Raw genomic sequence first — 22,703 nt, 5'->3', positions numbered from 1 at the left:
AGTCCATCATCGTATGGAGTCAACAATACAGTCAACACACTCGTGTCTACGGGCCTCAAATAATATAAATAATCGTATTTAGAAAGTCCTAAACAGGTTTCCTGTGCTCTAACTATGAAAATATTCCATTTATTGACATTGGATCCTAGATCATGGAAATTCATTTATCGCAGTCGGGTCTGGAACCAATTAACCAACCGCCATAGCGACTGTAAAATGTTACAAATTAGACTTATACAAGGGTGTTTTCTTAAAACAAAAGTTTCATTTCCATGCAAAGACATTCAAGTTGGGACTTGACTACACTATTCTATATACCAGGGGTGTCCAAAGTGCAGCCCAGGGGCCATTTGCAGCCCACGGCACGTTTTAAATATAGAATTTAACAAGAAAAAAAAAAAAAAAAAGGAACAGCAAAAATGGAAAAATCTGCAGTAATTTTACAAGAATAAAGTCAAAACATCAAGATGGAAAAGTTGTCATCTAATGAGAAAAAGTCTTAATTTTAGGAGGAAAAATAAGTTAGAAAAAAAAGTCGTAATATTGTGAGAAACAACAAAATAAAGTTGTCATTTTTGTAAAATTAGGCTGTGTAAAATGTTACGCTACGAAAATAAAGTCAAAACATTATGTGACTAAAGTCATCATTCCGAGAAGAAAATGTACCACAAGCAAGTTGAAATACTTAAAACTGCGGCAGAAATGGAAAAAACAGCTGTAATTTGGTTTGGAAGTTAGAACATGAAGGTTCCAATGGAATACATGTCATGAATCATTCTTTGACAGTTCCACATGTCCAAAAGGAGTAGGAAGAAGCAAAGCTTATTTAATCCTACCCCCCATCCATTCTACATCTTGTACAGTACATGTAGTTCACTTCCTGTATTCCATGTCGTGTTTTCTGTGATAGTCAGGATAATACATAATAGATAACGGTAAGACAGCCCTCCCAAAAAAAAAAAAAAAAAAATTATATATAGATATACATATACATTAATAATAATAATAATAATAATAATAATAACAATAATAAATAAAGAACATTTTTTTATAAACAAAAAAAACAAAAACATAACAAACCTGACAGAACAATCAGGACTCTTCTGCCTTGTATTTAGCAAACATCAACTGCTTGTATTGTTTTTTGAATTTGCTCATCTCTGTACTTTGTTTTAGTTCTTTACTCAATCCGTTCCATAATTTAATTCCACACACGGAAATGCTGTGGCTTTTCAGCGTAGTTCTCGCATATAAATGTTTTAGGTTTAATTTTCCTCTAAGATCATATTTCTCCTCTCTGATTGAGAAATACTGTAAGAGGTTTTTGGGTAACAAGTTGTTATTAACTTTAAACATTATTCTAGCGGTTTGAAAGTGTACTAAATCTGCGAATTTTAATATCTGCGATTTTAAAAATAGAGGGTTTGTATGTTCTCTATACTTGGCATTGTGAATGATCCTTACAGATCTTTTTTGCAGTACAGTGAGTGAGTGAAGATTGCTTTTGTAATTATTTCCCCATTTCCCCAATTTAACGAGAATAAAGTCAAAAAGTTGTATTCTAACGAGAAGAAAAACTGCAATTTGTACAAGAATAAACTGGTTAAACTGTTATGAGGAAATATACTGCTCAAAAAAATTAAAGGAACACTTGGAAAACACATCAGATCTAAACTGGGGGAAAAATGATGTTGAATATGTTTCCTGATAATACGTGGGTGATGTATTAGTAACAAAATGATGCCACATCATTTGATAGAAATGAAAATGATCACCCTATAGAGGGGGGAAATCAAAGACACCCCAAAAATGAAAGTGAAAAAATGATGCAGCACACTGGTCCATTTTGCTAAAATGTCATTGTAGCAACTCAAAATGATTCTCAGTAGTTTGTGTGGCCCCCACGTGCTTGTACGCATGCCTGTCAACGTGGGGGCATGCTCCTAATGAGACTACGGATGGTGTCCTGGGGGATCTCCTCCCAGATCTGGACCAGGGCATCACTGCGGTACCTGGACGCATGGAGGAGATTCCAGGAGACAGGTAGTTACTCCAGGAGAGCAGGACAGGGCCGTAGAAGGTCCTTCAACCCTCAGCAGGATCGTATCTGCTCCTTTGTGCAAGGAGGAACAGGATGAGCCCTACAAAATGACCTCCAGCAGGCCACTGGTGTGAATGTTTCTGACCAATCAGAAACAGGCTCCATGAGGGTGGCCTGAGGGCCCGACGTCCTGTAGTGGGCCCTGTGCTCACTGCCCAGCACCGTAGAGCTCCATTGGCATTTGCCATAGACCACCAGAATTGGCAACTACACCACTGGTGCCCTGTGCTCTTCACTGATGAGAGCAAGTTCAACCTGAGCACAAGCGACAGACGTGAAAGGGTCTGGAGATGCCGTGGAGAACGTTATGCTGCCTGCAACATCATTCAGCATGACCGCTTTGGTGGTGGGTCAGTGATGGTCTGGGGAGGCATATCCCTGGAAGGACGTACAGACCTCTACAGGTTAGATAACGGCACCCTGACTGCTATTGGGTATCGGGATGAAATCCTTGGACCCATTGTCAGAACCTACGCTGGTGCAGTGGGACCTGGGTTCCTCCTGGTCCACGACAATGCCCGACCTCATGTGGCTAGTGTATGCAGGTAGTTCCTGGAGGATGAAGGAATTGATACCATTGACTGGCCCCCACGTTCACCTGACCTAAACCCAATAGAACACCTCTGGGACATTATGTTTAGGTCCATCCAGCACCACCAGGTTGCTCCTCAGACTGTCCAGGAGCTCATTGATGCCCTGGTCCAGATCTGGGAGGAGATCCCCCAGGACACCATCCGTAGTCTCATTAGGAGCATGCCCCCACGTTGTCAGGCATGCGTACAAGCACGTGGGGGCCACACAAACTACTGAGAATCATTTTGAGTTGCTACAATGACATTTTAGCAAAATGGACCAGTGTGCTGCATCATTTTTTCACTTTCATTTTTGGGGTGTCTTTGATTTCCCCCCTCTATAGGGTGATCATTTTCATTTCTATCAAATGATGTGGCATCATTTTGTTACTAATACATCACCCACTTATTATCAGGAAACATATTCAACATCATTTCCCCCCCAGTTTAGATCTGATGTGTTTTCCAAGTGTTCCTTTAATTTTTTTAAGCAGTATATTTTAGTAGCAGAGTTGGACTACTAAAGAACTATTCTTTAAAGTCATCATCGTATGAGAAACAACATGAAATGAACTTGTACATTTTGGAGAAACGTTGTACTATGGTGGGAATAAAGTCATACAATTACCAGAAGAAAAAGGTCAAAGATTATTTAAGAAAAAAGAAAAACAGCACAATTGGGGGGGGGGAGAGAGGAGCAAAGCGTGAAGTTGAGCTCACGCGAGGCTTTTTTTTACCCGCGTCACGAAGCTCAGATGCAGTTTTTTTCTTGAAATATATCAAAGTTCTTAGCATATCTTAGAAAAGATCAAAGTGGCAAAGCTGCATCCTTTTAATTTTTCACTGCGTGGCCCTCACTGGGAAACGTTTGGACACCCCCGCTGTATACGATACTGCAAAGCGTGCGCGCCACGGATGAGTGTGCACACGCCCTGCATCGCAAAATTCCGCCACGAGAAAGACGAACGCTCAGGCTCTACGTTGTTGTGCTTTGCAGTGATGGACGACTGCACCGTTTCTAATATTTTGACCTCTGAATTTGGCAATATGAGGGTGAAAATATGAGATGCAATCCAGCAAATCCAAACTGGGCATGAATGTATTTGTTGTTTAGGTGCTGCAGGTGTCCCTAATGCTGTGGCCAGTAGAGTGCAGCGTCCAGGTGTGTGTGTGTGTTTAGTCGCGTGTGAAGCATTTGCAGAATCTGGCGCTTTCCTGCGATGATGTTTTTAATGTCTTCACAAAGCGGGGGCACCGTGACGCCTGACCGAAGCCCATCAGATTCTCGCTTTGACAAATCGCTCCTGCGAGGGGACCGCCGCCGAGTCCCCGGACCCGCCCTCGCTGGGCGCCGCCACGCTTTGGACGTTCCCCTCTGCGTCCACCACCACGGCGGTCCCCGTCAGCTCCTCGTAGCGCGTCTGCCGCTCCGCGACGGCCACGCACGCGTCCAGGACCTCGTCGGACTCGAAGTCGAAGTCCTGCCGGAGCTCGGGGGCGTCGAGGAGCTGCCGCTTGGCCTCCTCCTCTCGTCGGGTCTTCTCCCTGGCAGGCGCGTTCTGCTTGTGCAACGTCCACGCCCACACCAGGTCCTCCTCCCGCAAGGCGCGCTCCCATGGACACAGGTGGACGGCCACCTGGAAGGACCTCAGCGCCTGCACCAACATGACACACACTCCCTAACGTTAGCCTCCAGCTGAAAACAGCAACACAAAGCGCCTTTTAAAGCCTCTTAAAGGACCACCGGAAATAAAACACACAAGCGAGACCTTGAGGAGCGGGCAGATTTAAAGATTCCTTACAAACATCTACGTGATGATCAATTTGACAATGACAGTTACAAGAAACTGCTGAGGGCATGAGGGAGGATGGAGCTCACATGACACAAATGGGCTTGGAGGTGGAGGACAAACATGGACAGGGAGCGAAAATGCCAACAAGTCTTCCTGCAAGGCTCTTCTTGATGACGGAGGTGTCAGTTTGTCATGTTAGGTCTTACTGACGAAGAACACTTGGGGGATATACTGTATATACATACTGTCAAACTTGTGTGTATATGTGTGTATATATACAGACCCTTTCCAAAAAATTAGAATGTCATGGAAAAGTTGTTTAATTTCCATAATTCCATTCAAAAAGTTAAACTTTCATAGATTATAGATTCAGGGCCCACAATTTAAACGATTTCAAGTATTTATTTGTTTATTTTTACATAATTTGGGCTTCCAGCTCATTAAACCCACGAAAACAGGAATTCAAAAAATTTGAATACTGTGAAGAAATCAACCCAAATTTTGCAGGGCATGAATGTTTTAAACTGAGTGTCACACACTAATCATCTACTAAACTCAAATCACCTGCACAGGCTTCCCCAGGTGTCATTAAATTGCTTCAGTTTGGTTCAATTGTCTAATTTCGGTTCAATATGGGGAAGACTGCAGACATGACAACTGGCCAGAAGACCATCATTGATACCCTCCATAGGATGGGTAAGCCACAAAAGTTCATAGCTAAGGAGGCTGGTTGTTCACAGAGTGCTGTGTCCAAGCATATCAATGGAAAGTCTAGAGGAAGGGCAAAATGTGGCAGGAGAAGATGCACCAGCAAAAGAGATGACCGTGGGCTTCAGCGGATTATCAAACAGGGAAGATTCAAGAATCCGGCAGAGATCCAGAAAGAGTGGAATGGGGCGGGAGTCACAGCTTCAAAAACCACCACATTCAGACGCATCCGGCAGATGGGCTACAACTGTGGGGTTCCTCGGGTCAAGCCACTTCTGAACCTGAGCCAACGTAGGAAGCGTCTCCACTGGGCCAAGGAGAAGAAGGACTGGACTGTTGGCCAGTGGTCCAAGGTCCTCTTTTCCGATGAAAGTAAAGTGTGCCTTTCATTTGGGAATCACGGTCCAAGGGTTTGGAGGAAGACGGGTGAGGAACAGAACCCAAGCTGCCTGAGGTCCAGTGTGAAATATCCACAGTCCGTCATGATTTGGGGTGCAATGTCCGGTGCAGGTGTTGGTAAACTCTGCTTTCTTAAATCCAAGGTCACCGCAACAGTCTACCAGAATGTTTTAGGGGACTTCATGATTCCTTCTGCTGAGGATCTGTATGGAGATGCAGATTTCATCTTCCAGCAGGACCTGGCCTCTGCCCATACCGCCAGAAGCACCAAAACCTGGTTTGATGCCCATGCCAAACTCACCGGACCTAAACCCCATTGAGAATCTATGGGGTATTCTCAAGAGGAAAATGAGGGCCACCAGACCCAACAACAAAGAAGAGCTGACAGCAAGCATCAAGGAAATCTGGGCTTCCATAACTCCCAGGCAATGCCACAGGCTGATTGCTTCAATGCCACGTGGCATCGAGGCAGTGATTAAGGCAAAGGGATTCCCAACCAAGTATTGAAGATTGACATATCGTTTTGAAAGTACCATATTTTGATTGATTTGATGTGATCCTAATTTTTTTTTTTTTTTCCTGCAAAAACTGAGAAGTAAATGGTGATTTCTTCACAGTATTCTAATTTTTGGAATTCCTGTTTTCGTGGGTTTTATGAGCTGGAAGCCCAAATTACGAAAAATAAACAAATAAATACTTGAAATCGTTTAAATTGTGGGCCCTGAATCTATAAACTATGAAAGTTTAACTTTTTGAATGGAATTATGGAAATTAAACAACTTTTCCATGACATTCTCATTTTTTGGAAAGGGTCTGTATGTATATATATATATATATATATATATATATATATATATATATAAATTAATTTTCCAAATATTTCTTCTGAAATAATCTTTGTAAATTTACTTCTCATAACTTTTTCCCATATTATTTCATCTTTACTCCCATAATATTACAACTTTTTCCCCAATATAATTTTCCAAAAATTACAACTTTATTTATTTATTTTTCATAATATTACAACTTTGGTTTGGTTTGGTTTGATTTGAACATGCATGAAGGTTACAATGGAATACATGTCATGAATCATCCTTTCACAGTTCCACATGTCCAAAAGGAGTAGGAAGAAGCAGAGCTTATTTAATCCTACCCCCCATCCATTCCACATCTTGTACAGTACATGTTATTCTCTTCCTGCTTTCCATATCATATTTTTATATAATAATCAGTGTAATAATAAATATTCAATGACTTATATGTTTTATTTGGTCTAATTATGTCTACTATATTGGTTAATATGAGTGTAAAGGTGACTATAGGGGTGTTATTTCATGTCTAGAGGGCTCTAATGATGTTACAAAGCGTATTTAGAAGGACGTAAACAGGTTTTCTATGTCTTATTTGGCTAATTATGTCTACTATATTGGGTAACAGGATTGTAAAGGTGACCAGAGGGATGTTATTTCATGTCTAGAGGGCTCTAATGATATTAAAAAGTGTATCTGGAGGGCCGTAAACAGGTTTTCTGTGCTCTAACTACCAAAATATTCCATTTGTAAATAAGGAATCCTGCTTCGTGAAATTCACTCGTCACCGTCGGGTCTGAAACAGATTACCCATGCTAAACGAGGGATTACTGTACTATTAGTAGTCATTCTTTGACCGGGATACATGCACATGTGAATGCGGGGTTCTGGTGGGATAAAAACCTGTGCAAGACTTGAAGACCATTTTGGGACATATGTGCCTGTTGGAGGTGCAAGACATTTATAAAACTAGAGTCCTACAAAGAACACACAACCTCATCAAGGACAGCACACATCCACAACACTCATTATTCACACTCGTACCGTCAGGCAGACGCTACAGGAGTTTGAAGTCCAGGACCACAAGGCTGGCAAACAGCTTTTACCCACAGGCCATCAGGCTTCTCAACGAAGCACTCACACACGCCACACGCAACACACGCACACACTCATAGCACTTTATTTATTGATTACTTATTTATCTGTATTAATGTCTCTTCTGTTGTTGTTGCTTAATTTATTGGTATTTATGTTTCTTATGTTCTTATTCTTTCTTGTGTTTTCTTTCTTTTCTTGGGAGAATGAACAGAATAAGAATTTCATTGCATAGTATAACTGCCTGTTTTACTGTGCATATGACAATAAAACTCTTGAATCTTCAATCTTGAATCTTGAATAACACGTGCTGATAAAGCCTAAATATTATAGGGCATGACACGATACGATACGATACGATACGAGTAAGGCTGACATAAACACAGACAACACACCTGCAGACGTGCAGACTGAAATAGGAAGAAGAGCGACATGCAGAATGATTTCACTCTGACATGTTGATGCTGACAAAAACGTTCAAACTCGACGGGACAAGCCTGGCTAAAAATAGATGCCCTCCACTTCTCCCGCAGCTTCACTGTACATGGAGGCGTGTCTTTGTTTGGCATCGCAGATAACTTTCAACCCATCCTATTGTACACGTTGGCTGCTGGAGGCTTCATTGGAAAGCAGCGGGACGGTGATTCGATTCCCTTGGTGGCGTAAGCTTACAAACTGGCTGTTCTCCGTCGCACACACGCACATGCGAGCGTGCAGGTAGCTGCATGTTCCGTCATGGATGGGCGTGGGGTGTTTTTGGTAAACAGTCATACGCGGCAGATCTTAACGGCTCGCACAAAAAACACTTGACAGGAGAACAAAAGGTTCCAGAGAGATGATGGGTGACCCAAGTTGGTCAGTTAAGTCGCTCGGCCGGTTTTCTTCCCAAAGAACACCTCATTCCCCTGATGGAACGCTCCAAAAGCAGCAAGTGGGGGTGAACACGCACTACTTTTATAGGCCACAAAGCCAGCAGTCGTTACTTCGAGTGTGATATCTTGGAAAATTCAACATTTCAACTCCATGTAACCTTTGATTGTTTCTTGCCACTTCTTTAGAATATATATTAATGCCACAAATGGCCCCCTGGACGTCATTCATACAGCAAGGGTTCCCTTATTATTAATACACAGGAAACTAATATTAACTTAGTATTCATATTTAGGTATTTCTCATAATATAAAAAAGATGTAAAACTAAATATTAATATTAGCAATATGTAATAAAATAATATTCCATTGCATTTTACAATAAAACTAAGCATTGATATCATTAATATAAAATACGAACATCAATACATTTTTTATAACAAAGATAAAAAGTAAATATTTAGTTGGATTTTTAATCTTTATCTATCTTAGAAAAATACAACTAAAAATGAATATTAAGTACAAATAAAACTCAATACAACACCAACACATGAATGTGTTTTAAAAAGTATTAATAGTGTCAATCAATGCAATGGAAAAGCGTATGTTCGACTACTGCATGGGAAACACGCTTCTCGGTCGCCGAAGCTCCGCCCACTCAACTCCCATTCCCCACCAACAGCAAAGCACGTGTCCCAACTTGCTGCCATTTGTTTCAAGGAGCTGGAAAACTCCCCTGAACGTTAAATCCAGCCTTCTGCTGAAGTGCTGCCACGGGTCACACTCACCAGGTCCACCTCCCCCAGGCTCAGCTGGGCGCGGCCCAGAGTCTGCCAGCCCTCCCACCACAGGGGACGCAATTTCGCTGCCGTCTCTGCTGCCTCGATGGCGGGGAAGACCTCCTGGAGGATGGTCAGCACCTGCCATGAATTCACAATATGAACACATGAAAGCAGAAGTGTAGAACAGGAAGTAGAAGAGGGGGTGGGTGGGGGCACACCTGGGCCTTCATCTCGTAGAGCAGGGGGTCATCTGGGGTTAGCTGAATGGCCTCGTCCCACTTCTTGATTGCCTCCCAGTGCCTAAAGAAAACACATAGGTTTAGAGAACTATCTGTGGCGGTACAAATGTATCCGTGGCGGGCCGCCACAACTACATCAGTGTATGTTCGGTGCCCTTTACAAAGATAGCAATGTTTGATTGACATTGTCAGAGATATGTTGTACGTCTAAACGTGTTTGCAAACGCTGCACGCTGTGCAAAAGTGGTGGTGAGTAGAAGCTGCAGTGCATTCAAACCAGACGCTGCAGTCCAGCAAAAGAAAATAAAAAGTGAGCTGAGGAAGGAAGGGGAAGTGTTCAAACTGCAAAAAAAAAAAAAAGAACATGTGAGGAAATGAAGCAATATGTAATAAAACCTGCGCTAAAACCCGAGGGCTTATGTAAGGGTCACGCACGGCAAGGTGAGAACAATCAGGACATAAATGAGACCTTGTTGAGATCAAGTATGATTGCTTGATAAATGTGCAAAGAATTAGGATGATGAAATGAATTCAAAATACTAAACGGCTCAATCCTGGTAGGTTCTGAAAGACACGGCCAATGTGGCGGCCAGGCACACATATGATGCCACAACGCCACTGCTCCTGAAACCTAGTGGCTTTAATTGCTCCCTTTATAGCACACTTCTAGTGCACACCGTGCCCTTCTAAGTGCTTCTGATCGGCATGTAAACCTGCCACGCTATCAGGAAGTCACATCTGCGCAAGGAAGCCTGACGCAATCCCCAGGACTGCCATTAAGGAGCATTATTTCCCGGGCATAATTGACTTTGGCCTTTTCAAACGCAATTAGGAGGCAACAGCAAGGACAACAAGCAGAATGACATCCTTTGGAGGTAGGTTAGTGTGAGGGGGTGGGGGTGGCATTCAAAAAGCAATTGTTGACGAGGTAAATGACCCTAGAAGAAATATCAGATAACGGATCCTTGATGAGCTTTTTGTTTTAGAAAATGTACTTATGTGTACCTGTTGGAACATCAGTGCGGACTTTGCATGTTCTCACCGTGCTTGCATGGGTGGGCTTCCTACCTCGTCCCAAAAATGATTAATTAGAGACTTGAAATTGTCCATCGGTGTGAATGGTTGTTTATATGCATCCTGTGATTGACTGGTGACCAGACCAGTTTAACTGCCTGTTTTACTATGCATATGACAATAAAACTCTTGAATCTTGAAGTGTGTACCACACCTCTAATGCGCTTATAATAAGCACTATAGAAAATGAATGAATGGAATTAGGTGTCATTTTTGCTCGGGAGGTTTCAATTAGTAGCCTCTTCTCCAACAGACACTATACCCCAATTTAATTATTTGGCCGTCAACTTGTCTTCAGTGACTGATCCGTATGCTGCCTAGGTGGACGTTTTCCTGTAATTTGGCCCCACCTGGTGGACAAGTTTGAGTAAACACCCTTCACGCAAGCTGGGGGGAGAAAAGGACTTTTCCAAAACATTCACTAACCTGCCTTGCTCGGCCAGCAGCGTCCCCTCATCCTTCAGCCTCTTGCTATTGGTCGCACAGTCCTCCAGCAGAATCTCCCGGCGCCGTTTGATGGCGTGCAGCCAGTCCACCTCCTCGTCCTGCTCTGCGCCGGGGTCTGGAGCCTTGTCGGCCTCCTCAAACTGCCGCGCCGCCGACTTGGACACCTTCTCGCCGACTTTCCTCTTCCAGCCAAAGGAGGCCATCCCGGGCGTAATGCGGGTGCCGCTTTAACCGCACACCTCCTCTTTACCCTGTAGGAAGAGAACATGCAACTCCGCAGTTACTACTTGTTTAACGGTCAATGCGACACAAGTTGCAGTTGTAGTAACCAAAATATCCGGGGCACAACTAGCTAAGCTACCTAACGTACGCTCGCAAACATTCTCTATAACTTAATAGAAATACATACATTTGAGTTGATTTGAGTCGCAAAACACCGCATCTTTGACTTAAGTGTACAAGTCCTCTCAGATAGTAACACACACTCTTTACATTCTGAGGAGAAAGCTAATAATTAGCCAGCTTTGTTGGCGCTTCGGATATGTGACCCGGAAGTTATCAAGAATGTCGCCCCAGAAGTACTCAATTTGACGCTTCTAAGATTTGCTATGATTTACAAACATACATACATTTGAGTTGATTTGGGTAAAAAAAACAAAAAAACACGGCATACTTAATTTGAATGTAAAAGTCCCCTCAGATATGAACACACACTTTAAATTCCGAGGCGAAACAAGAGGGGGACGCTATTAAATAGCCATGTTTGGTGTCTCTTCGAACCAGGAAGTAAACGAGAACGTCTGTTCCGGAAGTAAATGCCTTAAAAAGACAGCTACCCTATTTAACGTTAGGTGTCGAGCCCAGTCATTGACCATATGTTCAAATCTGCACCGTGCATACCAGTTAACAAAAAAGATTTTATAATAACGATTCATTAAATGAGTGAAAGTAACTACACTGCTTACTCGGCAATCTTTATTCAGTTTGACTATATTGTTTGTTCATTCACGTGCCAAAAATGTTAATATACAGTACATACGAAGGAAGCCAGCGGAGGTTTGTGTGCAATGTAGCAGTTTATTAGGCAGTTGTGTATACAAATGATTTCCAACACCGTCCATTCAGATATACACTTGTCAATCTGATTGGGTCCCTTTACACACCAAAAACAAAACAAAAAATTATTAAAAGCAGTTTAGACCAATTCAACTCCAGTCTGCGCTTGTCAAAAAAAAAAGGTCACATTTTCACACATTCATCTTTCCCACAAAACCCAACATGTAAGCCATGAGCAGTATTGTCATCAGCACTGGAAAGTGCACCCTTAACATTAAATATTTTTATATTTATCCCAAAGGACCATTGTCATTATATTCCATAAGCTCTTGTTTAAAGAAAAAAAGGTCAGCTCAGGAGTTCAGTCCAGACCTGCCCCACTGGACAGAAACAAAATATCTGAAATGTAAAACACTTTGAACAACCAACTTTTAAACTGTCTCTTTATGACCCCCCCCCCCCACACACACACACACACACACACACATTAGTGTGTGTATGACAGTGAAACCAAAACGATGCTGGTCCCATATTTCCAATCGATGAATGAAATACTTGCAGTACATTTAGCAGTTGAACAGCCATTTCTCTATGAGCTTCAAAGTTTGTTTTACATTTTTCTCAATTTACACTTGGAATGATGGCGGGCCTTCCACAGAAACTGGGCCATGACTTCAAAACAGTTGCACAACAGAATGACAGTGCTGATAACGATAAGGCAACCCAACAGCAGATACAAACTAGACATGAAATGAGAGATTTTTTCTTCTTCTTTAGAACACCGAGGGAGCTCAAAAACAAAAAGGGTGACACATTCATACGCTTGTCTGGTGTAACTTTTCTTTCAGCAGAACCAGCTACCCCTTTGCTTCGTGTTTAAAGCCTTTTTCCAAGCAGGTTAAGACTTTGCAGGAATGTGAGGGAAATCTGGTCGTGTTCTCCTGCTTCTTTCAACAGTTAAGCACCGATGTGGTGGGAACGTGTGTGGTGGCTTGGCATTAATGAACTGAACGTAGGCAAAAGGCAATTCTTCTTAGTCATCACAACACAATTCTAAATTATTTATGTCATAAAAGTAACAAGATAAGAATAAGCAGATATAACATGTAAAAAAAAAATCAAAGTGTCATTTTAATATGTGACACTGGAAAAAAATGATATATCTCAGGATATTGACTGTCAGCTAGCAAATATACCTCCTAAATGGTCAAATCTGTTTGCATCTAGAAAGACACTCAAGTATGATTGACAAACAATAGGTGATGTTGATTTAAAAAGCAAAACAGGTACTCTTCAGCAATAGAACCAACATATGTCTACTTATTGATAAAGATAGGCGTGTATATATATATATATATATATATATATATATATATATATATATATATATATATATATACACACATATATATATATACATACATACATATACACATACATATATATCTATATCTATATATATATATATCTATAGATATATGGATATAGATATATATATATATATCTATATATATATGGATATAGATATATATATATAGATATCTATATATATATATCTATATATATATATATATGGATATAGATATAGATATATATAGATATCTATATCTATATATATATCTATATATATATATGGATATAGATATAGATATATATATCTATATATATATATATCTATATATATATATGGATATAGATATATATATATATATCTATATATATATATATCTATATATATATATGGATATAGATATATATATATATATCTATATATATATAGATATATATATATATATATAGATATATATATATAGATATAGATATATATATATATATATATATATATATATATATATATATATATATATATATATATATATATATATGGGACAAATTGAACTCTTCAGTGACACGGACAGAAACATGAGAAAGTGGGGTGATGATGAGGCCGTCCCTGACTAAAGACACAAACATTAGGGAGGGTGGGGGTCGGGTTCATTGCACTTCCTTACAGTTCAGTAATGAATGTGGCGGCCATGACGGCGCCACAAAACATCCGCGCCGCTATCCTGATCCCCACCGAGAGCAGCAGGAACTAAAGAAAGTTGTGCAAAAGTGCTTCTTCCTGCGTCTTATACGACCGCCACCTGAAAGCACGATGCCTGCTGTGGCTTCCTTCTCTGCAGGAAATGGGGGGGAAAAAAAACAACCTTGCGCTCTCTTTAGTACTTGAAGCAGTGCTCATGCGCTACAGTACAGGAAATTCAGTGTAATCACTTTTTAAAAGGTGGGCTGTTAAATTGATCGGGAAGCTGCAAAACGCTCTCCTAAATGCTGTCAGCTCTCAGCTCAACCTTTTTGTCGTCCCTCGCTAATCCCTCACATTCCCTGCCAGCACAGCGCGCATCCCTTCAGCTTTTGGGAAGCCTGCATCAGCGCCGTCGGACCGTCCTCAGCTGGGATGAGCCGAGCCGTGAATTGCATGCTTATTGCTATAAAGACACTCGGGAGAGCAAACAAGGCTATAGCGATTGTGTTGCGAGCTATCGTGCGAGCAGCTTGATCAGGTTAGCGCACATCTCAAAGAACTCGATCGTGTGGCTCCCCGGTCGAGGCACAGACGGGACATCGGCACCTCCCGTTGAGTCGATGGATGAGGTCAGCGACGAAGCTAACGAGCCCTCGGCGGCGGCCTTGGGTGGTGGAAGCGGGGCGGCACTCGACTCGCCCCCCTCTACGTCGTTCTTGACGGCGGTGCGATAATTGCCCACCGAGCCAGAGCGCAGCGGGGTCGCCGTTCCGGATTTAGTTTCCAACATGTCATCTGGAACACAAACAAGACAAACTGATGAGAAGTGAGGATGGAACATATTGTAGAATAGCAACAAAAGCAACATGTTTCTGTCCTTACGGTTTGAAGTAGAGCTTCAAAATGCAAAGAGAAAAAATGGGAGTGACACAATAAGCAATTTATTGCAAACAAGCTTTACATTGAAACAGGCTGTTCATCAGTTGATCACAAGTTTAAGTCCATAGCTCACAAAACCTGAAACTCCCCTAAAATAGAACTAAAGTATCAGTAATGAGTAGCTGCACCATTCCTGTTAATCATCTAAAAATGGGTTTGTTCATGCTTGATGCCAGTGTTTCCAGGAGGCTAGTGGGAATGTTGCTCCAGGTGGTGAAGATGGCTTCACGGAGGGCATCCACTGTCTGGAACTGATGTCCATTGTTGTAAACTTCCCTTGCCATCCATCCCCAAATGTTCTCCATTGGATGTAGATGAGGGGAACACGCAGGATGGTCCAAAAGAGTGAGCTTATTCCTCTGGAAGAAGTCCTTTGTGAAGTGCAGCGTTGTCCTGTTGAAAAAGCCAGTCATGACCACACAGACGAGGGCCTTCAGTCATGAGGGACGCCCCCTGCAACACTCCATCGTTCCATTGAAGGATCATGATGGCGCCCCTTCCACTGTGCCGTGTGGAAAACATCTCAGGTGGGATCTCCTTGTCATGCCAGTAACGTTGGAAGCCATCAGGACCGTCATGGCAGAAGAAAACTTTCTTCCACCTTTCAATGTCACATGTTTGGTGCTCTCCTGCAAATTCCAAAAGGGGCAATTTTGTGGTGTTGGAGACAAGGCCTTTAAAGATGTTCTTTGGCCTTCGCTGGCAGATGACGGCTGATGGTTATTGGACTGCACTAGGCACCAATAACAACCTTCCAATGGGATCCTCCGGCTCAGGACCGGTGACTTTTTTGGGTCTACCACTTGACTTTTTTGTTCCATGAGCCTCAAGATGTTTTTCAGAAGTTTGAAATGTCTGTCGTACTGCGTCCAACCTCAGCAGCAATGGTGCACTGTGAGGCCTTGCTTATACAGCCCAACAACCCCACCGCGTTCAAAGGGAGAAAGCTTTTTTGCTTTTGCCATCAAGAGATCATGACAGAGTGACTGACGTTAAATCACATTCAATACACATTTTTGCCAAGATTTTTCCTTTTAAAAGGCTGTGCCGTTAAACTTTTGATCAGCTGATGGACAGTCTATTTCACTTTAATGCTTGCCTGCAATGAATTGCTTACTCTAAAATGTTTTTGTCTCACTCCCCTTTCTTCTTTTTGCATTTTCAATCTCCACTTAGAACCTCCTTAACATCCAACAGTGCAAAATGTACATTCTTGCAATTTTTCAACTGGTATTCAAATGTTGATCAGGAGTGCATGTTCAAGGCAGAATGCACGGGTTCGATACCATCTCCGAACAGTTGTGAGCGGAGTGGCTCAGGAGGTAGAGCGGGTCGTTGACTTCCCGTTTTCAAATCCTGCTTCCTCCAGCCCAGTCAATGCCGTTGTGCATCAATGGTAGGAGCAGACTGTGCTCCACTGAAGTTCCTGTAATCTCCACTATACGTTCAAATACTACACTTCTTTGCACACAAAAGCTCAGCAGTGGCTTGAAGTTAAACGACTTGTGTGTCCTAGATCTGCCAAGCTTGCATCTCGTATTTCATAGAGGTTCCGCCGCTCGCCTGCAGGCTGTAAAAGCTAATATGGGTCAATCATTGATCAAGTCTGTGCTGTCTTGTTGGGAGGCAATACATAAGCAACGGTCTTTGGGGAAGACAATGTCATGATTTGAATTTAAGCAAAAATTGCATATTAGTGAGACTAAATAAGGAGAAAAGGGAAGAAATAGAGAATATCCTCAACACAATCCCAGTAATATGTGACATATTAACATAGCAAGTAAGATCAACGCTCTGCCAATAAATCACCAACGTGGACGACACTGACCGTGTCATTCCTACGTACCGTCTATGCTACGGAAGTCGAGGAGGTAGGTTCGGCTGTCCACCTGGTAGAGTTGAAGGCTCATCTTGGTTTGCATGCTCGTCACAGGATTTTTCCTTCTGACGCGTAAATAATAGGGATTCACCACCTGAAAGCATGAAAAAAGATGTATTTAGAGGCTTTGTGATCAAGAGGTAACTGAAAATAACCACTAGGACCATCAGATTAAAGTAGAGGTGCATGACCACCACAACGTGTGCCACAAAAAGGACTGTACTGTGGTGGGACCCCACCTTCCACTCGTAGTCCAGCTGCTTCATGGCACGACACACCTCCGTCATGATGTCGTTGGGTCGGCTCTGGCTGCGGATGCCAAGGTGCCACTTGGCCCGCCGCACACCCTGGTGCTTGGACTTCTGGGGGTTCAGCTCGTCCAGTGTGTGGCGGGGCCGCGGCGGCGTCTCGGCCACCAGGAAGGGCACGCGCTCCGGGTGGGGCTTGACCACAGAGGACACTGACGCACCGGACGACGTCAGGTGCTGGTCGTCCAGGAAGGAGTCGGGGGGGCTGGAGGCCAGGTAGAAATCCTTAGCCTCGCTCATGATGCGGCGATTGTCGATGATGAGGTGGTAGGCCACGGCCAGGGGGTCCTGGTGGTTGCGACTGTAGATGCAGGCTAGCACCTCTTCCTCGGTGCACTCGAACTTCTCACAGACCTCCTTCAAGGCCTCGTCGTCGATCATGTTGTTGCTGTAGGACGGGTCCTCGGGGAACAAGTACTTGGGCAGGTCCTGTTTGAACCACTCGTCCTCTCTGTTGAGCAAAGACCAAAATGTGAAGGCGATGGCTTCCCACTCAAACCACAGCGATGCCGATTCTGACCCCTCACCTGATCTCTTTGATGGTGGCTCTCTTCATGGGGTCCACCTGCAGCATGTGCTTCAAGAGGCTGATGACGGCAGGGTTCAGATACTGCGGCGTGAAGAAGATGCCGTCGCAGATCTTCTTAAAGAGCGTTGGCACGTGGTCGTCGTCGAAGGGAAGAGTCCCGCACAACAAGGCATAGAGGATGACCCCACTGCTCCATATGTCCACCTCTGGGCCGGCATATAACCTGACAACAAGATGAGGGGAAACATAGCTTTTAATGCATCCAAGCACATTTGCTGAGAACATGACAGAAAGATTACCGTCCTGAGATGACCTCAGGGGCCGCGTAGTTGGGAGAACCACAGCTTGTCCGTAGGAACTCTCCATCAGACATCATGTTTGATAAACCTGCGCAAATGTCAGGCATTTAGCAGGAAAACAACCAAAAGACTCAATCAACACATTTCTGCTCATTTACAATTTTGTTGAGACAACGGGGGGCACTACAGGCTGCAACCAGAAGATGGTGCAATCATGACAGAAAAGTAAGTACAGTCGCCCCTAGTGTATCGCGCTTAATTGGCTGTGATAAATGAATTCCTGCAAAGCAGGATTCAATATTAATAAATAGAATATTTTCATTGCTCTGACGTAGAAAACCTGTTTAACATCTTCTAAATATGGTTTTCAATATTATTAGAGCCCTCTAGACATGAAACAACACCCCTATAGTTACATTTACATTCGTAATATTAAATATAAATAAGATAACAGACTCACACTTCAGCAGTTCCTTGGGTTTGTTCCTGGACAGTGTACTTCCTGCAGTGGCTATTGTGTCATCCATGTATTGTGATGGCAGCTTTCAATGGCTTTACACTCCTATTACCCAATACAATAGCCATAATAAGAGCAAATAAGCCTTTTAAGACATAAATAAAACCCCTGCTGGTGTGTGTAAATGAAAACAGTAAATGTGTCGTGGGTTATGGCCCCAACAATAACCCGTGTTATTAGGATTATTGTGTTATCAATTTAAAAATACCTGTTCTGGCGATACCGTCTGGGGTTAGTCTCACCAAACATTACTGACACCTAGTGGCCAATGTAGAACAGTACATTCACAATTAGAAAGTTTCTTCTGCCTTGTATTTGTATTTTAGTTCATTTAGCCTTTTTATCCTTTTTATTGGCCGCACGGTAGTCTAGTGGTTAGCACGTTGGCCAACACAGGAACAGCCTGGAGATCGGGAAGACCTGGGTTCGATTCTCCCTTGGGGTTAGGGTTAGGGTTAGGGTTAGGGTGTGTGGAGTTTGCATGTTCTCCCCGTGTGCGTGTGGGTTTTCTCCGGGTACTCCGGCTTCCTCCCACATTCCCAAAAACATGCAGGTGAGGTTAATTGGCGACTCTAAATTGTCCATAGGTATGAATGTGAGTGTGAATGGTTGTTTGTCTATATGTGCCATTGGCTGGCACATATGTACCCCGCCTGTCGCCCGAAGTCAGCTGGGATAGGCTCCAGCATGCCCCCGCGACCCTAATGAGGATGAAGCGGTATAGAAAATGGATGGATGCTTGAAAATGTTTAATTTAGGCCAAGAATAAGTACAAGTTGCTTAAATATGGATATTTTTTTTACTAAAAATAGGCTAACCACAAAACAGTGACCATTAATTATTTTCTGAAAACCGCTGTAGCAGTGAAGGTGCGACGTAGCGAGTGACGACTGTAGAGAAAGTCCACGGAAGCATCCCTGCTATCGATGCAATAATATCAAAGATATGAATGAATGAATACGACAAACCGTCCCACTCACCAAAGTCGGCTATCTTAGCATTCATGTGTGCGTCAAGCAGGACATTTTCAGGTTTGAGGTCCCGGTGCACCACCATGTGCCGGTGGCAGTAATCCACCGCTGAAATAATCTGCTGGAACAGTCGGCGGCTCTCCTTTTCGTCCAACTGTGCGAGCAGAAATTAAATATGAGGCAAGAACCTTCTCTCCGTGTGACTCACAAAGCAACACCCTGTGTCGACATCGCCGACACGGGGCGTGTGACTGCGTATCGAGCATTAGAAAATGTGCTGTGCTGCGGGACACTTGACAGAATCCTCAAAGTACCTTCCCGTTTTTGCAGATGTAGTCAAAGAGCTCTCCTCCAGAGACATACTCCATCACCATGAAGATGTCTGTTGGGGTGCTGATAACCTGATACCTGAACAGAACATCAGCACAAACACATATGATGTCATTAGGTCAGACGTGAGCATAAAACATCATGGCTGCAGTGTTAAAGTCAAACTAAGTCCACTGTGTTTATGCTGGCAGACACGCAAAGCTGTGCAGTCTGCTCCAGCGTTTAACGCGCCCAGCCAAAGATGGGATCTCGCTCTCACAAAAGGAGTTTACATTCTTGTGCATGAATGACACGACGGAGCTGGTATTTCAGCAATCTGCCACGCCGCCCGCTTGGCTTCAGATTCCCGCTGCAGCGTACGAGTTCCCTTCTAATCATCTAAATATGGACAAAAGCATGACTGTAGATGGCTGCCACATGCCAAGCTTTTTTCTAGTTGGAGCAAAAGTAAGCTTTACATGTAGCAGTTGATAAAACGCAGCTTCCTGCGATAACTTACTTTTTTCAAAATAGGCACATCAGAAGTGTTGGCCGTGACACAAAACCGGATTTAACAGCAGAACAGAAGTTACTGATTTACAGGTGTGTTTGGCGCATGGTGTGTTGGATAAAGACATGAAATCCACCCCCACCCCCGGTGCAGACAGGCGGAGTTTGGAGCATGTGCTGAAATCTGGCTGTAATTGCTGTAGCTGGCTGCTAGCTATATTGTAGCTGGAAAACCTCCACCCTCCCCCGGTGCAAGTCTTCGAGTTCTTATGCTGTGAAATGTGCCTATGTTGCCAAGGGGTTTTGCCAGTCCCATACTCTACTCCTCCATAGGAGCATGGTTTGGAATTGTTTATTTCTCCTCCCCTCTCTCCCCTCTAACCCTAACCCTAACCCTAACCCTCTATGTCTATACAAGCTGTACACTGACTACTCTGAAGTACATTACTTTCTGTATTACTGTCCATTGACAAGCTAGAATAAATGGAAGGGAGATCAGCTGTTTATTTTCGGGTCTGTAAAAGAAAAAAACAAAAGAAGACCACATAACTGTTACGTGTTTCTCAGGTGGTCAGATGATATCTATGTCTACTGCAGTAATCATACATTGTATCCAATTGTGAGGGGCTAAACATGAGGACTGCCTAGCGAGGGTGGCGGGTCAGACGGGCACTAAAAGCCCACCATTAAACACTGGAAATAGCTCAGTGGTCGGTAATAATGTGGCGGCAGGGGGATTACGCAGCGGCGTGCAGGGCGTAATCTCCGACTTACAGTTTAATTATGTGAGGGTGCCTGAAAAGCTTGAGGTTCTGGATTTCCCGCCGGATCTTTCCCACCACGTCCAAAGTACGGATCTTCTGCCGGTTCAGGATCTTCACGGCGACCTGGTGCTTGGTCAGCTCATGCTGGCCCACTGCGAGACAGAGACGGAACAAACGAGGACGCATGCGTGAGCGCTAAGCAGAATCTAGAGGGGTCTGAATCCAAAAATGCAGCGACAAAGTTGCTTAGTCTGCAACACTGATCCCTCCTGCAACATCATCTTATTCTCTGGCAGACCAGGTGCATTCAAGAAGCAGCGTTACAATGCAACAAGCTACATTGACAGAAAGTCCCGTTATAATGGGTTCGAGATTTGTGTGTTCGCCATTGTGCTTGTAGTTTGGCTGCACGGGAGAAACAAATATTAAAAACTACTTGGTTCTACTGCAAACTACAATCACAACGATTGAACATGTCATCCAGGGAATGACAACGTTTAGCAAGAAAAGTGTAAGACCCTAAAAGTGTCTTATTTTGTGTTTGGTACTGCAAATAACCTTGCTATTTATAAAAGTCCACTTGGATGCGCTTTATAGGACTACAAAGGACAGTTTCATGTTTTGAAGCAACTTACCCCAACTTCACAGTGTGGACTGACAGTTATTAGTGGTCGCGTAGTTTAACATTTAAATACCCACAAGTTGACAGCCAATATGGTAATGTTTCAAAAAGACGTGTGGAACTACAGAGTTGTGATAGTTAGCCCTCTTAGCGCTAGCATCCATTCGGGAGCTGCGTTCACTTCCCGGTGGTTGTGGCGACGAGCGACTTGTGGATCTCCGGCTAACGTACCCGCCCCAACTGCCGAGACACAAAACGAGGCGAAATGCGTGATTAAGTGCGGTTTCACGCCTCGCCGGACCTTCGTCCAAGCCTCGCCATACTAAGTTGTGAGCAACGAGGCGGCCATGACAACAAGTAGCCATGTCATCTTAGATGACAAGTTAGCTAGCAAATAAAAAAATAAAAAATAAAACATTAGCCTCCATGCTAGCAGCTTCTCCGGCCATCTTTCAGTTAGGAAAGAAGTGGAGGGTGCTCGTGCACGGCTTTACCTTTCACCTTCCCGAACGTGCCCTCTCCGAGCGTGTCCCCGAGGATGTAGTGTCCGATTTTGACTCTTCCCTCATGCTTGCTCTTGTCCGTCGCCATGTTCCCCGCAGTGGCCTGGCGCGCTGGCGGCTCCTGGGCTAGCTGAGCGCGGGCACAGATGGACTAGTGAGCCGCTGACAGCCTCCGCTCCGCACGTAGTGGGAGGGGCCGCCGCTGGTGACGTACCGTGATGCCTTCAGTGTACCTCGGACTCTACACGATCTTATAAAGTTAAGAAGTCTTGTTCACTTATTTCGCATCTTCAGGCATCGCTTTGACACAGTTGAACCGACGTAAGCAACTGAAATATCATCACGCCATCCTCTTCATTATATCTGTTTAAAAAGTCAAGAATGCGGCGATCTACTAACGTTACTGTATTGTACTTTACTTTATTTATCCCACAGCAGGGAAATTCACTTGTTACAGCAGCAAGCAAGATACGCAAGTAAAGAATACATAGTGACCACAACATGGTTCAGGTGGTGCAGGTGCTGTAGAGCCTGACAGCGGTCGGTACTGAAACACTCATGTTCCCCCTTATCTTCTGTT

General features: G+C 43.5%; 2 protein-coding genes across 3 annotated transcripts; both read right to left on the bottom strand.

Moving 5' to 3' along the window:
- Nucleotides 1-3,054: 3,054 nt before the first annotated feature.
- Nucleotides 3,055-11,643, bottom strand: ttc33 (tetratricopeptide repeat domain 33). Its single transcript, XM_054758256.1, has 5 exons — nt 11,298-11,643; nt 10,868-11,139; nt 9,347-9,428; nt 9,135-9,266; nt 3,055-4,328 (listed from the first exon to the last, which is right to left on the bottom strand). The coding sequence occupies exons 2-5, from the start codon at nt 11,089-11,091 to the stop codon at nt 3,951-3,953; spliced, it is 816 nt and encodes a 271-aa protein (XP_054614231.1). The 5' UTR covers nt 11,092-11,139; nt 11,298-11,643; the 3' UTR covers nt 3,055-3,950.
- A 2,192-nt stretch (nt 11,644-13,835) lies between these two features.
- Nucleotides 13,836-22,294, bottom strand: prkaa1 (protein kinase, AMP-activated, alpha 1 catalytic subunit). Of its 2 annotated transcripts, XM_054757280.1 has the most exons (9): nt 22,115-22,294; nt 21,009-21,150; nt 19,730-19,823; nt 19,425-19,569; nt 17,928-18,015; nt 17,627-17,851; nt 17,031-17,550; nt 16,759-16,885; nt 13,836-14,768 (listed from the first exon to the last, which is right to left on the bottom strand). In XM_054757280.1, the coding sequence occupies exons 1-9, from the start codon at nt 22,209-22,211 to the stop codon at nt 14,488-14,490; spliced, it is 1,719 nt and encodes a 572-aa protein (XP_054613255.1). In that variant the 5' UTR covers nt 22,212-22,294; the 3' UTR covers nt 13,836-14,487. The 2 variants fall into 2 exon arrangements, with proteins under 2 accessions (XP_054613255.1, XP_054613257.1); XM_054757282.1 differs by lacking the exon at nt 21,009-21,150 and having other exon boundaries at nt 22,115-22,256.
- Between the last annotated feature and the right edge of the window lie 409 nt (nt 22,295-22,703).

The sequence above is a fragment of the Dunckerocampus dactyliophorus genome, chromosome 17 (assembly GCF_027744805.1).
Source record: "Dunckerocampus dactyliophorus isolate RoL2022-P2 chromosome 17, RoL_Ddac_1.1, whole genome shotgun sequence".
Classification (NCBI taxonomy): Eukaryota; Metazoa; Chordata; class Actinopteri; order Syngnathiformes; family Syngnathidae; genus Dunckerocampus; species Dunckerocampus dactyliophorus.
This window is presented reverse-complemented; position numbering and strand designations above follow the sequence as displayed.

Coding starts and splice junctions, on each gene's coding strand:
- prkaa1 (XM_054757280.1), bottom strand. CDS start 22,211: ATGGCGACGGACAAGAGCAAGCATGAGGGAAGAGTCAAAATCGGACAC. Junction 16,886..17,030: donor AGCTGGACTACGAGTGGAAG/GTGGGGTCCCAC, acceptor TCATGCTTTCAG/GTGGTGAATCCCTATTATTT. Junction 14,769..16,758: donor CGACTTCCGTAGCATAGACG/GTACGTAGGAAT, acceptor TTTGTGTTCCAG/ATGACATGTTGGAAACTAAA.
- ttc33 (XM_054758256.1), bottom strand. CDS start 11,091: ATGGCCTCCTTTGGCTGGAAGAGGAAAGTCGGCGAGAAGGTGTCCAAG. Junction 9,429..10,867: donor CTGCTGGCCGAGCAAGGCAG/GTTAGTGAATGT, acceptor TGTTTTCTTTAG/GCACTGGGAGGCAATCAAGA. Junction 4,329..9,134: donor GCCTGGGGGAGGTGGACCTG/GTGAGTGTGACC, acceptor ATGTTGGTGCAG/GCGCTGAGGTCCTTCCAGGT.